We start from the raw sequence: 16,415 nt of genomic DNA, 5'->3' as shown, positions 1-16,415 counted from the left end.
CCCCCCCCCGCCCGCCGAGCCCCCCCAGCACAGTCAGGAAGCGCGCGGACCAGGAGGTGGGGCGGGAGGGGCTGGGCTGGGCTGTTCTGGCCTGGCCGCCATCTGCACAGCTCCTGAGGCCCATTCTCGAGGGGGGACGTAGTCCAGCATGCGAGGTCAGGACACACCTTGGTGACTCGGGGGGGAGGGGGGAGACATTGGGGTTCTCGATGGGGCCAAGGAGCCCCCCTGTTTTGCATATTTTAATCCACTCTATATTTGGAACGAGAAAAGGAACAAATATCTCTGTCCGTAACAGTACCCCCCTTCCCTGTCCGCTGCAGCTGCCCAGTCTTCCGTCTCTGGCCCTCACTGCCACTGCCACCCCACGCGAGGCAGAGGACTCCAGCTGGTCTGGGGTTGGCCAGGTCCTCGTGGCCGCCCTGGGGCCCCCGCTCGGCCCCCTCCCCTCGCTGAGCTACAGTGCGCCCCACAGACCCTTCAGGTGCTGCTAGGGAGGGGGTGGGCGGCGGGCAGCCGGTCCTGCAGGGGGCCAGCAGGCTTGGGTGGCTGGGAAAACCATCGCCCTGGGGGTGGGGGCAGGTCCCTGACACTTCGCTCCTAGCCATCTTCCTCACAGGGTCTCTCCCCAAGGAGGAGTCCAGCCTCCTCCAATGCTCTTTGGGCAACTACAGCAAAGAAGTCTCCCTGCCTTGGACCCCAAAGTCTCCTGTTCTTGCCCTGTGTGTGTGCACGCACGTGTGCGTGGGTGAACTCTGGGTGCAACTGAGTGCGTGGGAGCCCTGTGTGTGCCTGACGTTGCGTGGCTCCGAGGGGCCCCTCTGCACTAACATGGGGGCTGTGGGAGCGTGCACAGGGTGCGTGCCTGGGTGTGTGCCTGTGAGGGCGCCCTGTCTCCTCTTCCAAAGAAAGTCAGAGGCCATCCTGCACCTGGGTCCTGCTCTTTGCCCAGCCAGTCCTTCCAGAGCCTCACCAGCCTGAGCTGGTTCCCTGAGGAACCCTGTGGACGTGGGGAGGCTCCAAGGGACCCTGCAGGCAGTGTACTCCCCTTGGACTTCTGAGGGAAGCATGGGGACCCCTAGAGTCAGGCCACCACAGGCCCTGGGGAGTCAAAGACCCCTGAGGGTGCCCCAGCCCCCCTTACTGTGACTCCTCACACTCAGCAATGACCTGTGGGGCGGGGGGCCCTGGGACGTTTTTAAACCTAGGGTTTGGAGTCTGGACTAAGCTCCATTCACGTCACTCACAAGTTTCTGTTTATATTTCTAGCTTTTTTTAATAAAAATTAAAAAAAAAAAGACAGAAAACAACAGTTTTCACAGCCCAGGGGTCTGGCACGCCGGTCTGTGCCCACCCGCTCCTCCCCGGCCTCCGGCTCCACTCCCTGGGCTGCGTCACGCCCACTAGCCCTTCACAGACACAGTGGCAGTCGCTGTGACAGACTGCACGTACACACTCGTCTCACACTCACCTGTGGGTTTTTGGTTCCGTTCAATTTGGGTTTTTAACTTTACAGGGTCAGTTCCGCTTCACCCTTCCTTTTGTATGGAGTTCCACCGGGGGATTTCACCCCCGCTCCAGCCCTGAGGCCTCCTGACCCTGACGTTGTGATACACCCCACAGAGATCTATGTTTCTTATATTATTATTATTGATAATAATTATTATAATATTATGTAATAAATTTATAAGAAATGACTTATATCTCAGTTGTCTGCTTGAGATAATGGTGGAAGCAGGGGCCCCTCTGACCCTCTGGGCCACATAGACCTCTGAGAGCCGTTACCGTGTGTGGGCTCTCAACCCTGTCCTTGAGCCAAGGCACTGTGCCCACGAGCCCGGCTTTTATCCCAGTCCGTAGGAACTCGGTCCTGGGAGTCCAAGCTGGGAGCCACTCTCTTTTTTCTTTCTCTTTTTAAAAAAAAATTTTTTTTTTTTCACTATAGGGCATGTACACTTGCCAGAAAGACAGAGAGAAAGCGAGAAATCACCCCCCGGGGGGATGGTCACGCTGCAATCATTTCTCCTCCATTCTCCTCTCGGTATCTTGAGCACGCTTGCACATGCGCCCGGCGTGAGTTTAAGTCACTGGATCTGGGACTCAAATTGCGGTCAACTACATGGGAGTTCAGCGACATAGCCATTATGCCAACTGCTGGTCCCAACCCCTTTCTTTTTTCTAAGCTCACTGAGCAGCAGCTCCTTCTTGGAAGTCCAGGCCTCCTCCAGGGCCCTGTCGTAGTTTAGACTTCTACTCGAGTGTCACTTTATGACTTCTGCTCCTTTCTGGAGCTCTCTCATTCCTCGCCCCCCTGTCCTACCCTGTGGCTGCTGACCATTCCTCCTGAGCATATTCAGTGGTTTCTGTCTCCAGACTATCTCTGTGAACAGAGAAGCCCGTTGGGACCCGCATGTGCCTGTGGCCTCACCCTGCCTGCTCCCTTGTCTCCCCCTCATCCAGGCTGCCTCCGTGCCCTTGTAGCTTCGGAGTCCTGGCAGCTCCTCATGGCACTGTCTTCTCTCAGGCCTGCCTCCGTCTGTGAGGTTGTTTCTCCTTTACCTCATGAAGGCCGTATACCCTCAGAGGCTGAGCTAGGGCTTGGTCTCCTCTTACAGAAAGCCTCTCCTGACTGGTCCTCCCAAGCTTGAGTTAGATGTGGGGTCCTGCATCCGCACAGCCCAGGCACCATCTCAAATTAGAGCAAGTGGGTGTTCCCCACCAAGGGGCATCTCCCCAGCTGGACTCCAGGGTGTGAGACGTGTCTTTTGCTGCTGCTCTGGCCAGGCACTGCAGGCACAGACGTACTTCCAGAGTGCACAGGCAGCCTTGCCAGGAGCAGCTTCCAGAGAGCTGGGGGCTCCTGTACACCTGGTGGGGTGGCCAGCCAGAGGAGGAGATGCACTGCAGCAAGTGGGGGAGGTGATGAGCCACCTTGAAGGGCGAACAGAAAGGTGACTGGGTAGACATGTTCCCCTGAGCTGAGAAAGGAGATGGAGAGGGAACGTGCTTGGAGACCATAGGACTGAGGTCGAGAGGGCCCGGAGGGCAGCGGGTGCAGAGCCATGCTGGTGCCGAGAAGACACATTATCCCTGAGTCAGGTGGGACCGGGGGAGGAGCCAGCCAGGAAGTAGAGGTGCAGAGGGCTTTAGAGTGGGCCGAAGCCTTGAAGGCAGAAGCAGGCTGTCCTAGAGCTGTGGAAGGCTCAGGAATAGGATGGCCCTGCAGAGACTGAGAGACCAGGGAGAGTCCCCTTGAGGCTTGGAATGGCTATGGCTTGGCAACAGGGCGTTGAGAGGCTCTGTCTCTCTGGGAAGGCCCACAATTTCAATTTTTCAACATTTTCTTTTTCCCTCTCTGTTTCAGGTTAGAAACTGGTTGTGGTGCAGGGGCCAAGGAATGGGGCCTGGGAGGGTCAGAGTGTAGGGCAGAGGTGAAGTCCGACACTCCTTGGGGCTGAGTTCCGTAGCATCCTGCAGGGGATCTTGAGGACCAGCCTGGCAGAAGCGCAGCGTCTCAGCACAGAGGAAGAAGCAGTTCCTGAGAGCAAGGGTGCTTTCCCTGGGCATGCCATGACCAACACAGTGCCCATGGGCTTGGGGAGAAGCCTCAGTATAGGGGCAGGGCTCTGCAGGTCTGCCCGAGAAGCCTGCCGAGAAGAGCCAACTGTTGGGGAGCCCAAGTGCTCAGGATGGGGCCTCCCCCAGACTGCTTTACTCTCTCACCGTGAGCCACTTGCTAGCTCTCTCTGGAGCTGCAGCCCCAGCTCTCCCTTACCACCTGCACTCCAAGGTCCTGTGGGCAGCTCTGGGCAGAGCCTGGACACAGGCTGCGTGGACCAGGATTCTGCTCTGTGGAGGGCTGTCTTGGAAAAAAGGGGCTGCAGATCAGAGTGAGAAAAAGTGGGTGGGAGTTGGCTTGCTCAGGTGAATGGGGGTGGGACTGGGTGTGAGCAGGGGTGGAGAGGGCAGGGGGTGTTGGGAGTGAAAAGGAGCTAAAAAAGGCTGGGGCCAGCTCGGGGATGTGTGGGGTGAGGAAAGAAGAGCAGAGAACAGGAAGGGGGTCTGAGAGGGGAACGGAAGCCCTCATTCTGGCCCCTCTGCTGGGTGCCCTGCCTCACCCTGAGCCGAGCTCCTGGTAGCCACTGGGACCCAGACCCTAAGTGTCCTGTGCCTTCACTCCTTCCTCCCTCGCCCTTGAACACCATGGGAGGCAGACAAGGTTGCTCTTCATGAAGACGCTTGCTGTTCCCTTTAGATGTGATGACAGAGCTGAACTGGTCGGTCTCTGGACCTTGTCCTCATCACTGTGACCAGTAGTCGTCTGAGGACTGGCGGCCCTTAGAATCAGAAGTGGGTCAGCACTGCAGAGTCTAACAGTAACTGTCCTCTAGAATCCAGATGTGAGGTCCGAGACTCTGTTATTCTATAACTCCTATTTTTTTTTTTTAAATCAGGTACTGTCTTTCATTTTACAATTTATAGCTAACGTTCTATGGGGCTGGCAGGTGGCATGGTGGTTAAGGGCGCTGGAGTCCCACATAGCCGACAGTGGTTTGAGTCCTGGACCTGGCGACTTCCTTTCTCACTTTCTCTCTCTCTCTCTCTCTCACTTGCTCTATCCTTCTATGGTCAAAATAAAATAAATAAATTAAATTAAATAAAAAATAATAATAATTCTTTAAAAAATTTATATCTAACATTCTCACCAATATTTAAATAGCTCCTAAGGTTATGATTTCCAGAAGAATTGTACATATTAACACTTAAAATGAAATATGACATCATTCCTTTAAACAGGTCCCATGAATCCAAATACCATAGCCATTTTATGCCCATCAAGACCCTTTAAAAACACCTGGGCAGTTTTATTTAAAAGTTGAAACTTTAACATCAGTTCTTGAACTAGATTCCATTGTTCTTTTTAGTTACTTATCAGGCAAAATCAGTGAGATCTCCAAACCCTTAATAGCTGGATTGAAACCTGTTAACACAGGTTCGTGAATAAGATCTTCCAACCTCCAGATCAAGGAGGTGAACCCGCCTGACAAAAGGTCAGAAAAGGGAGACCTTATACACTTAATTGGGGGAACAGTTCTCTGCACACTCAGAAGACATGTGTCCTGTGACACCAGACGTAGGAGGTAAGAGCTCTCCAGGCCCAGATACCCAGAAGCCCTGAAGTTGACACAGGAGAGACAAAGCCTCCTTATGCTTGCGTAAAGGAGAGGAGACCTCTTTTTTTTTTTTTTTTTTTTTTTTTGGGGGGGGGAGAGATTTTCACTGTAGGGCGCGTGCGCTCACCAGACAGACAGAGAGAGACATAGAGACAGAAAGCGAGAAATCACCCCCCAGGGGGGATGGTCACGCCGCAATCCCTTCTCCTCCATTCTCCTCTCGGGATCTTGGGCACGCACGCACACGCGCCCAGCGTGAGTTTTAAGCCATCGGGTCCGGGACACGAACCGCGGTCGACTACGTGGGAGTCCAGCGACATAGCCATTACGCTAACTGCTGGTTCCCAAGGAGAGGAGACCTCTTGACCTGCAGGTAGCAGAAAGGACAACCTCACGGCACTCAGATAATTGGATTATTAAGATCTGTTTACGATCATCTAGGAGAAGCAGTCCATGTCAGCACTCAGTGAAGGGAGTTCAATAGTCTTGCCTCTCTGGGAAGTAAGGCCCTTGTTACTCCCTGGTTAAGAAAGATGAGATGTCCTGGCCCCGTTACTGGAGACCGTCTGATCTGCAGGAAGAGTGGATATTGGGGCAGTCACTGGTGTAGAGGAAATGACAGCTGTTGATGAACAGATTCATGAGATGAGATCTCTGGAAGAAATGAGATGTCCTGGTGATTAGGCAAAAGAGACAGGAATACCCGAGACTACGACAGGAATCCCCGAGCCTCAGGCAGGGAAGATAGACTTTGTGACATCTAGATAGGAGAGATGAGGTAGAGAGATGGGATATGTTTGTAACTCTAGTAGAGGAGATGAGACCTCCAACCTCTTAGAAGAAGAGATGGTACCTCAGCACACAGCCAGAGATGAGACCTGACCCCAGATAGAAGACAAGCTCTCCTGATACTCAGGTGGAGGCACTGAAGTGTCATGACCCTCAGGCAGGGCATACAAGCCCTCCTTGCATCCAAATAGGAGATATGAAACTTTATGACCCTCTGGGAGGGGAGATGAGACCTGATGACAACCAGAAAGGGGAAGGAAAACCTTCATTCAGAAAGCTAAGAACTGGGGCACTCAGTGTAGAAGAGACCCGATAATACCTGGTAGAGGAGATGAATGCTCACGACCCTCAGGTAGGGAGATGGAACTATAACCAAGTAGAAGATAGGGACTCCAGACAGGTGAGCATGAGCGATAACTCCGACACTCTGGTATGTCAGTCAGGACTTCAGAACACACGTGTAGGCAAGGTGCAGTCACTTAGCATCCAGGTGGGAGTTTGGGAAACCCCTAGATTCTCAGGTACAAAAGGTGTGATATTCAAGTAGTAGACAGGCTTCTTAAGCTGTGCAGAGATGCAAGGGGTGAGGTCTCTGTCCTTGAGATGGAAGATAAGAGACTTCCTCACATTCAGGGAGAAAAGGTGATAGCTCTCTGGTACTTGGGTAAGATATGGGAGACCTGGGGCTGGCAGGTGACATGGTAGTTAAGGGTACTGGACTCCCACATGGCTGACCATGGTTTGAGTCTTGGACCTGGTGACTTGCTTTCTCACTTTCCTTCTCTCTCTCTCACTCTGTCCCTCTCTGGTCAAATAAAAATAAATAAATAAATATGATATGTGAGACTAAGGACGTTGAGGGAGGCATGACCTGAAAGCTCTGTGTGGTGAGAAAGTAGCGGAGATACGCGGGTAGAGAACTCGAGGTCATCCAATCATCTGAAAACTCAGTATTCGGGAGGAGATGAGGTATCCTGATGCTCAGAAGGGACAAGGTCCTGGGACGCTCATCTGGCTGAGATGGGACCTCTTGACCCTCAGACTGGTTGAGACCATGCACTTAGAGAGAGGAGGCGAGACTGCTCCTTGTGCAGGCACAGGGGTGTCCGCCTGACACTCCTACAGAAGTGAAACAATGAGGTATTCAGGGATTGTGATGAGCACCTGTCAGACTCCACAGCTGAGATGCTAGAATGACCCAGTAGAAAAAAATCTGCTTTGTGGAGTAGAAGGGGTAGCACCTTGGTGCGCTGTGGTCCTGGCCAGAAGACCTGAAGACACTCGGGTCGGAAATATCAGACCTCATGATACTCAGCAATGGATAGGAAGGGGGACTTTGTAAACTGAGGAAATTAAAAATACTCTTTGAAAAGTGCTTAGAGGGTACATGTGGGGAAGGAGACGGTGGCTCGCCCGGCTGGGCACGAAGGGTCTCTTCACTGGCTGATTCAGCTTAACCATGACCACATTGCCCCATCACAGAAGGGCTTCTCAGCTGTGGTTACAGCTCACGAGAGGGGCAGACCCTGCATCTGCACAGAGGCAGCACCCCAGGTGTCATCTGACCTTGAAAGAGTAACTGAGAACCCTGGCGTGAGTCTCTCAGGGCCCTGGAGCTGGGGACTGTGCAGGAATTTGGAGGGCACTGCAGCAGGAACCAGTTACTCCCAGGGGCTCCTGCCTGGTGTGGCCTGGGGGTGGGGGTGGGAGCTCACTGTGCTGATTGGCCAGGAGGCCCTGGAGCTCTGTGAGGTCACTGGGCTCCCAGGCCAGGCAGGCAGGAGGATGGCGAAGATGCTGCCAACTGTCGTTCTCCTGGCTTTGGCAGTGTCTGCGGTTGCCAGAGAAAACACTACGTGTGAGTAAGTGTCAGGGTGCTCCGGAGGGGAGGGTCTTCTGAAGAACAAGTCCCACCCAGATAGCATCCATCCTGTGCTAGGGAGAAGGAGGTCAAGGTCGCCTTAGCCACTGCAGGGCCTCACACCTCCTGGTCCCACATTCCCCACATGGGCCTTCCTGGCTCCCAGAATTGTCAGCCCAGAGCTCCCAAGCCCCTGTTGTCTGAGTCTCCTCCTGAGATTGGCCCCTCAGGTCCCAAGTAGTTGGATCTGTGGTCCCTACTCCTCCAGCGCCTGGCCCCCTGCCTTTCAGACATCATGCGCTCACACAACCACCTGTGGCTGTCCCTGAGGGCTGGGATGCCTTCAAGTCACTTCGAGCATCTCCCTCCCCCAGGACACCTCACAACACCAACAGCCCTGACCATCATGGCCTTTAACTGGGACCCAGTACCCAGCACTTCCCCCTCAGGCCTAGGCTGCTCTGTGCCCATCCTGTGGCCACTTTGCCTGCCTGTGGCTAACAGCGCCCCCCCTGGGCCTGCCTGTGGCTACCAGCGCTCTCTGTGGCCTCCGACTGGACCCTGCAGCCCCAAGGCCCCCTTGGTCATCTGACTCCTCCCTGAGTCTCCCACCTAAGATTGGCTCTGAAGACCTAGGCCATCACTCTCCCCTCCGGCCCAGACCCCGCCCCGGCCGCCCACTGTGCCCAGGGATGTCGCTGCCCCTTGGTGGGGCTGTATCCATTTTCAGCCTGAATGTGCTCTGGTCTCTCCTCAGCGGCCCCTGCGGGCTGCGGTTCAGGCAGTTCCAGGGCGGCATGCGCGTCGTTGGAGGGCAAGAAGCAAAGCATGGAGCCTGGCCCTGGATGGTCAGCCTGCAGGTATTCACCCACAAACGCCGCAAGTACCACGCGTGCGGAGGCAGCTTGCTGAATTCCCGCTGGGTGCTGACCGCTGCTCACTGCTTCGACAAGCGGAAGTACGTAGGGACCGCGCTGGGGAGGTCTTCCCGGAAAGGGGCGCCCTCTAGTGGGCTCTGCGCAGAGTCGGCCTGGGGCTCTGGAACCAGGGGCCACAGGACTAGGGCAGGCTAGGAGGGTCGCCATCTGAGGGTTTCTGTCCGGCAGCCGGTGAGAATGACCTGGCTCACCTTTGTGCCCACAGAAATCCATATGACTGGAGACTGGTTTTTGGAGCAAAGGACATTGCCTATGGGTCTGATAAGCCAGTGCAGGAGCCTCTGCAAGAGAGATTTATTGAGAAAATCGTCATTCATGACCAGTACAACCCTCTGACCGACGAAAACGACATAGCTCTACTGAAGGTCACCCCTCCTGTGCCCTGTGGGCCGTTCATTGGGCCATGCTGCCTGCCCCACTTTAAGGAAGGCCCACCCAAACGTCCTCTGAACTGCTGGGTGGCTGGATGGGGTTACACCACGGAGAATGGTGAGTATGAGAGGGATCTCAGGGCCCTGCTGGCCATTCCTTTGGTGGTCATATACTGATGCCCAGGCGCAGCAGCCAGTCCTCCTCAGGGTGCTAAGAGTAGAGTCCTCATGGGAGACATGGAGAGTGAGCGGCCGGGTCATGCCACTGACTCCCTAAGGGAAGGCTGACCAGCAACCTTGTAAGAACAGGGCCAAGACTCTGTACTGGGCTCTGGAGTTGGGAACAATCCTTGGAAGGCTGTTTGGAGAAGAACCCTAGATGTGGTTTCGGAGTGTGCTCAGTGCCTCCTGTGCTCTGGGCCATAGTCCCTCCTCTGTACGTGTTTCCAGGGCAAACGTTTCCCAGCGTCTGAGAGCCAAGGCCTAGCCTTTCTGTCTCACTCCTACCTTCCTCCACAATCTTGGCCAGACATAGACCAAACTCCACCCTACCCATCTGAGTGACCTGACATCTTCTCTGTAGACTGGAAGGCCGTTTTCTGTAGGTCATAGATATTCTGGCATTTCAGGCCCCTTGGAGGTATCCGGTGAGTCCTTTGCCATTTGAGAGGGGGTGTAGCTGTCTCTCTGGACCTCTGTCCCAGCCAAGCTGTCTACACCTTTCCTGGCTCCCACAACACTGCCTAGCACACTGGACGCCAGAGCGGTACTGAGTGTGGGGGGGCTCTCCTCCAGGAGGCCAGGCTCAGAGGCCCCCGGAGTCCTGGGGCAGCTACTGCTGCTGATGCCATGGCTATGCTCTGAGTCCCAGACGCCCCTTCCCCACATACTGAAAGCCTGGAGACGCTGCTCACGCCAGAAGCAGCTGGTCACCCACTTGGTGGCAGCAGCAAGCTGCCAGCAGGACAAGGAAAAGTGGGGACTATGCTGCTAGCTTCCCATGAGCCGCTCTTTCATACTAGAGCTGTGTCCTGAGCTCTGTCTCCCCTTTTCCCTGATAATGAAAAACTCAGCCTCTCTAATTCTAAGCCTGCACTGCGGCAAAAACCTATGGAGGCTAGAGGATTGCAGCATCAAATCCATCTCTCTCTGTCTCTCTAAGCAATTCTGCCTATTGAGGTTTAACACTTAGCCCTTCCCTAATCTAACATTCTGACAGGTTTGTCACCTACTCGTTCCTTGAGGTAGGGAGCCCACCCCAGCTGCTCCTTCCTGGCCTGGGTTCCCCTGTGTATCCCCGCTGTGGTGCCTGTGGCTCTGCTGCAGCCTCTAGAACAGAGATGTGCATCTTCTCGTGCACCCCGACGACTGGACTCTGTCCACCCTCCTACCACAGCTCCCTGGGGGGCTGATCTCAGGGTCTCCCCTACCCCACCTTAGCTCCCCTACTGCTTAGGAGGACCGTAGGCTCCAGCTCCAGCTTGGAGGTCATAAAAGGTCTTGGGAGAGGGTCCAGTGGACTCCCCTACAATTAATGGGATATTTCTCTTTTTTATGCCAACACATCTCCTATCCCAAGCTCAGGTCTTATGGAAAGCCCCAGACTCCATGCTACTTGATTCTTTCAGACCTTCCCTGTTCTCCTCTTGAAAGCATCTGCTTTGGGGCTGGAAGAGCCACCCTAGAATACTGCTCCTTTGAGCTCTGAGTTCCCGAAGGCCTTTAGCATTTGTTACTTAAAGCCAAGGTGCTGGGGTTGAGAAAACCCTTTTCAGTTACAGGACACTTGGCTTCAGATGAAGCTGTGGCTTTCCAGACTATGGGCTCTGCCATAGATTGGACAGGCATCTTAGTGGCCAACCCAGGGTGGTTGTCCTTGTCATCCCACTGTCACCGTGCTACACAGGCAGTCAGCACAAACTCACCGCAGTGTGATGGTAAGAGTGGTGGGGATGGGACCAGCAGTTAGTGTAACGGCTACCCACGTAGTCGACCACAGTTCTCGTCCTGGACCCGGTGGCTTAAAACTTACGCTGGGCGCGTGTGCGTGCGTGCCCAAGATCCCGAGAGGAGAATGGAGGAGAAGGGATTGCAGCTTGGCCATCCCCCCTGGGGGGTGATTTCTCACTTTCTGTCTCTCTGTCTCTCTCTGTCTGTCTGGTGAGTGCACACGCCCTATAACAAAAACCTCTTTAAAAAAAAAAAGAGTGGTGGGGATAATGGGTTGAAAAGGGCAAGCACAGCAGCCCTGGAGCCCGCACTGCTCAAGCTCCTGTCTTCCTGTCTTGGCCTGCACGCTGTGCACCCGCTGGCTCCAGTCTACACTGCAGATGTCCAGAGTCACCTGAGAAGCTGTGGCTGGTCTGTGACCCCCTGATGAAGAGTGGGCAGCTTCACTGGGTCTTGGGGTCTAAGCCAGATGCAATGCTGGCTGTGTGAGACCCAGCACAGGCGGGACCTCCCTAACCCAGAGGCCATGGCAGTGTCTGGGGCTTGTCTCACCATGGGCCCCCACAGGTCTGCCCAAGTGGGGCTCTGCCACAGCTCTTCGCTCCCCTGACCTCTCAGATGCACCTGAGAGGACAGCTGAGCCAGGAGTCCTGGCACGGGAGGGCACAGGGAGGCGACTCACTGTTGGCTGTAGGACGGAAGACAGATCTCAGACAGGTCTAGAGGGAGTAGTTCTGGGCCCAGATATGCCCCCTCCACACCCCTCCTACAACCTGGTGGGTTGCACCCCAGCTTCTGACCCCACGGCTCACCTCCAACCCCCACCAGCTCCCATTAACAGGCACCTCCAGCCATTCACCCTCTGCCCACCTCTCCGTGTGCCTCCATCTTCCCCTCCCGGACTCCCCTCCTGCTCCTCCACCCCGTCTCGTCCCTGCCCTTTCCGTGTGCTCCTCCTCCCCTGCAGGTGTGTGCAAGGAGAGGCCGGAGCGCAGACTGCGTGAAACTAAGGGCTACCTTAGAGCAGCACAGAAGGCGGGTCCAGTGGAGGGAGGGGGCAGGGCTTTCTCCCATGTCTCCATGATCACTGACCACTGAATCACCTGACTGCAGCCACCAGGCCGTCACCGACACTGCAGGAGGCCAATGTCAACATCATCAACCTAGACCTGTGTAACTCTACCCAGTGGTACAATGGACACATCCACTCAACCAACGTGTGTGCCGGGTACCCGCAGGGCATGATCGACACCTGCCAGGTAAACTTCCTTCCGGGGCCTGGGTCCTGGAACCTCCCAGGACTGCCCAGACCCCCGAGCTTACTGCTGTGGATCCCTGACCTCCACCCCTCTGCCCAGGGCCCTACTCCAGTGACCTTCCCCAGTCCCACCTCCTAGCATCTGCACTATGGGCTGGGAGGTGACAGCAGCGGCTACTCCAAGAAGCAGCCAGCACACTGGCTTTACCCCAGCCTTGCCGCAGACCTCCCCCTGGAGGGAGTGTCTGTCTCCCTGTCCCAGAACACGTACCCAGAGGCACAGCCACATGCATGCACACGTGTTTGCTCATCAGCTCACTCGGGCACTCGTGCCCACCACACCCTCCTCACACCCCTGTGAAGCTGTAGGCGCCACCTCACACCCTGCCGCCACCGCCACGCTCATGGCAGCAGGAAGTGGGCTGCAGCAGGCGCTGGGCAGGGAGACGGTGGCTCGGGCAGAGTGACTTCTGTGTCCTTCTGGGCAGGGGGACAGCGGTGGGCCTCTCATGTGCAGAGAAAACGAGGAAAGCGCCTATGTGGTCGTGGGAGTCACAAGCTGGGGGGCCGGCTGTGCCCGTGCTAGGCACCCTGGAATCTACACAGCTACCTGGCCCTACCTGAAATGGATTGCTTCCAACATTGGTTCTAATGCCCTGCAAATGCTCCAGCCAGCCACCCCTTCCCCTCCTACCTCCCAGCCAGCTCGCCCTCCCCCTGTCCCTGCTCGCCCTCTCTCTGGCCGCCCTTCTTGGTATTTCCAGCACCCTCCCCCACCCCCTGCTTCCCAGAACCCTTCCCCACCTCAACATTCACCCCTACCTTTTCCCTACTCCCACATTACGTTTCCCCAAGATCTTCCTTTTGTTGAGCTTCTACAGCAGATCATAGAGATCTTGAAATGGGAGGCCTACTCTGAATCAAAGAGTAACTACAATATGGAGACAACGGAGCTCCCAGAACTGACCCCCTCCTCCTGAGGTTCTCAGTAAGCCCAGCGAGACTTCACTCCTGAGGGAACGAGATTAAATAAATAAACACACACACACAATAAATAAACACACACACACGTGGATAGATAGATACATTTAAGTACATGAGATGTGTTTTGATTTCTTCCTATCTGCCCTCCCCAGCTTAACCCCATCACATCCCCCTCCCCTCTTCCCTCTCTGAGATTAACTGCAGGAATATTAGTGCGACCCCCATCTTGAAATCTTGATTTGAATGCTAGAATAAGTTGACCTGGACTGCAGGCTAGGTATGGTCTTTATTTAGCACTGAGTGAAACAGGTGTTAAAACTAAGAGCGTCTCCCTATCCCTCACCCGCACAGACCACTGACCAGTGGGGGAGCCTGACCGACCCCTGGGCATGGCTTCCTGTGGAGCAGGGCAGCTCCCTGCTGCAATCTGCTGAGGGTCAGCACTCCACACCAGGGTGTGTAAAGTGAGTATGATTGTTAAAGACCTCTGCAGGAGTGGGGCCTGGAGCAGCTGCCCGAGGTGAACCAACTGCACAGGAAGCTGACTGGCAGGTTGGAAACAGGCCCTCAGTGAGGCCTCTCTGCTGAAGGCAGGTTCACTGAGACACAAGGGCCAGAGCGACACATGTCTACCACTGAGTGCAAGGTTCGTCTGGCTTGTTGGTGGCAGATTAACAACACTGTCCAAGCACACTGTTGGTCCAAATGACATCTCTTTAATTCATGGATTTGAGCAAATTCAATGTGTCTGATCTGCTAGAGACTTCCAGGATAGACACGAGAGGTGCATTTGGGTACCCCTGAGTAACTGAGCGCTTCCCAACCACTGGGTGCTTTTAGTTTAAAGATTTTCCACGGGAGGAGCAGGAACTGATTTAAGTCATTTAAGTGATGATATGAGCCAGCAGGAAGGGCCAGAGTGAGCAGGAGGCGAGGTGCCCAGGCCAGGCATGACCCTGATCTGAGTGCGCAGCAGACTGCCCTAACCTACCCAAGGCCTGCCAGTCCTCAACTGAAACTATTCACAACAATTTGCAAATTTTTGGGAAAGAAATCCTGATGGGGTTAGGTCAATTGCCCCTGCTCACTCTGTCCAGGGAGTAAAAACTTTGTTGGTGGATTAACTCCTCATGGGATTAAAGATGGTGGGTCAGGGCCAGAGGTGGTGTAGTTGCTGAATTTCCACATGGCCAACAGCAGTTTGAGTCCCAGATCTGGTGGCTTGAAATTCATGTCAGGCACATGTGCATATGTGCCCAAGATCCTGGGAAAAGAATGAAGGAAAAGAAATCACAGCGTGGCCACCTCCCCCCTCCCCGGGGGGTGATTTCTCACCTTCTGTCTCCAGTGAGTGCATGCACCCTATAGCAAAAATCTCTCTCAGAAAAAAAGATGGTGGATTCTAGAAGAAATCTTGGCTTTTGGCTGAACAGTGGCTTCACCGAACTATGTAAGTGTGAGTCAGGCGAAAGATGACCTGCACTTGGTCACAGAGGGAACAGCAGAGGGCGCTGTAGCAGGGAGGAGTCCTGGGTGAGAGAGCCGAGGGCGCTGTGCGCCGCCACTGGGCCACAGAGGTGAGCAACCACGAGTCCTCGTCTTAGGAATCCATTGGTCAGTCTGGGTTCCCTCTCATCAGCTCTGTGCCCTTGGGTGGGAGGGTTGTGTGACCATGAAAACAAGGCTTGACACAGTATGACTGCTCGTAGATGTGGACCATCAGTAAGAGCCTGCTGGCGATGAGCTGCTGGTGAATGATCTCAGGCTCACCCGCAGGGTGCGCTTTGGAGCCCACCGTTTTCCCACCCATGATCCTAACATACAGTGAACCACACCCAAGTGCTTGCACTACCCCCAGCCCCATAGCAGAGCAGTTTTTGACTAAAACATAAGGGCCAGATAGTTGTGCAGCAACAGAACGCAACATTCTGTGAGGCCAGTGCACAGGGCGTCTCTCTGCCGGTGACCTCGCTGAGACCACTGGGCCCTCAGGCTCGGACGGGTGTAGCTGGGGTGGATCCTAGAACCATGACCCTGTCGCGGGTGCGTTTTTGTCCCTCTACCACTCTTTTTTTGGAGAGATTTTTGCTATAAGGTGTGTGTGCTCACCAGAGAGACAGAGACAGCGAGAAATTAACTCCCCGGGGAGAAGGACACAACACAATCCCTTCTCCATTCTCCTCTTGGGATTTTGGGCACGCATGGACATGCATCTGGCGTGAGTTTTAAGCTTTCAAGTCTGGGACTCGAAATGCGATCGGCCACGTGGGCGTCCAGTGACATAACTGTTAAGCCATCTGCTGGTACCGGGAATAAACGTTTTCTGAAAAAGGAATTATTTCATTTTATTTAATTTGCTATAGGACATGTGTGCTCATGAGAGAGAGAGAGAGAGAGAGAGAGCAAGCCACCAGGGCCTGGTCTAGAACAGGCTGGTCATGTGGGAGTCCAGTGTCTCAATCACCACACCACCTGCGGGCCACTTATGGAATAAACTTAAAATTAAAAAAAAAAAAATTGCCAGAGGGCCCTTGAGCTTGCAGAGTTGGAGGGGGAGAAGAGAGAGAGAGAGAAAGAGAGACATAGATTGCAGTCGATAGGGTTCTGGGTACATGCATATTCACCCATTGTGTCTGTGTGTGTTTGGAGAGGTTTTTGCTATAGGGCACGTGTGCTTGCCGGAAAGAGACAGAGAGAGATAGAAAGCAATAAATCACACACCACACAACCCCCCCCTCCCCGAGGGAATGGCCATGCCACAATCCCTTCTCCATTTCCTCTCGAGATCTTGGGCATGCACGGACACGCACCCGGCGTGAATTTAAGCCACCAGGTCTGGGACTCAAATTGCAGTCGGCTACATGGGATTTCAGCGACATAGCTATTACGCCAACTGCTGATCCCCCAGTGTGTTTCTCAAGCTGTCAAGTGTAGTACTCAAATCACATAGCTGGCCATGTGGGCTCCAGCCACTGCAACCACCATGCCACAGCCTGACCCTAAAAAATGTTTTAAAACAAAATTCAATATGCCTTGACCAGAAGCAGGCTTCACTAAAATTGGGTTACCAATTCATTTGTTGACTTTGGG

General features: G+C 54.5%; 1 protein-coding gene across 3 annotated transcripts; it reads left to right on the top strand.

Moving 5' to 3' along the window:
• The first annotated feature begins 7,711 nt into the window (after nt 1-7,711).
• On the top strand, nt 7,712-13,385 carry ACR (acrosin). 3 transcript variants are annotated; one of them, XM_006157557.2, is made up of 5 exons: nt 7,712-7,825; nt 8,582-8,782; nt 8,968-9,251; nt 12,197-12,342; nt 12,838-12,927. In XM_006157557.2, the coding sequence occupies exons 1-5, from the start codon at nt 7,749-7,751 to the stop codon at nt 12,925-12,927; spliced, it is 798 nt and encodes a 265-aa protein (XP_006157619.1). In that variant the 5' UTR covers nt 7,712-7,748. The 3 variants fall into 3 exon arrangements, with proteins under 3 accessions (XP_006157619.1, XP_006157617.1, XP_006157618.1); XM_006157555.3 differs by having other exon boundaries at nt 7,714-7,825; nt 12,830-13,385; XM_006157556.2 differs by having other exon boundaries at nt 7,724-7,821; nt 12,830-13,385.
• Nucleotides 13,386-16,415: the final 3,030 nt, after the last annotated feature.

Source organism: Tupaia chinensis, unplaced genomic scaffold (genome assembly GCF_000334495.1).
Source record: "Tupaia chinensis unplaced genomic scaffold, TupChi_1.0 Scaffold000548_1, whole genome shotgun sequence".
Classification (NCBI taxonomy): domain Eukaryota; kingdom Metazoa; phylum Chordata; class Mammalia; order Scandentia; family Tupaiidae; genus Tupaia; species Tupaia belangeri.
The sequence above is the reverse complement of the archived record's forward strand: the minus strand, read 5'-3'. Positions and strand labels throughout refer to the sequence as shown.

Excerpts from the sequence above, each read along its gene's own strand:
- ACR (XM_006157555.3), top strand. The coding sequence starts at position 7,749 with ATGGCGAAGATGCTGCCAACTGTCGTTCTCCTGGCTTTGGCAGTGTCT. Across the intron at positions 8,783-8,967 it reads CACTGCTTCGACAAGCGGAA|AAATCCATATGACTGGAGAC; the intron begins GTACGTAGGGAC and ends TTGTGCCCACAG. Across the intron at positions 9,252-12,196 it reads GGGTTACACCACGGAGAATG|CCACCAGGCCGTCACCGACA; the intron begins GTGAGTATGAGA and ends ACCTGACTGCAG.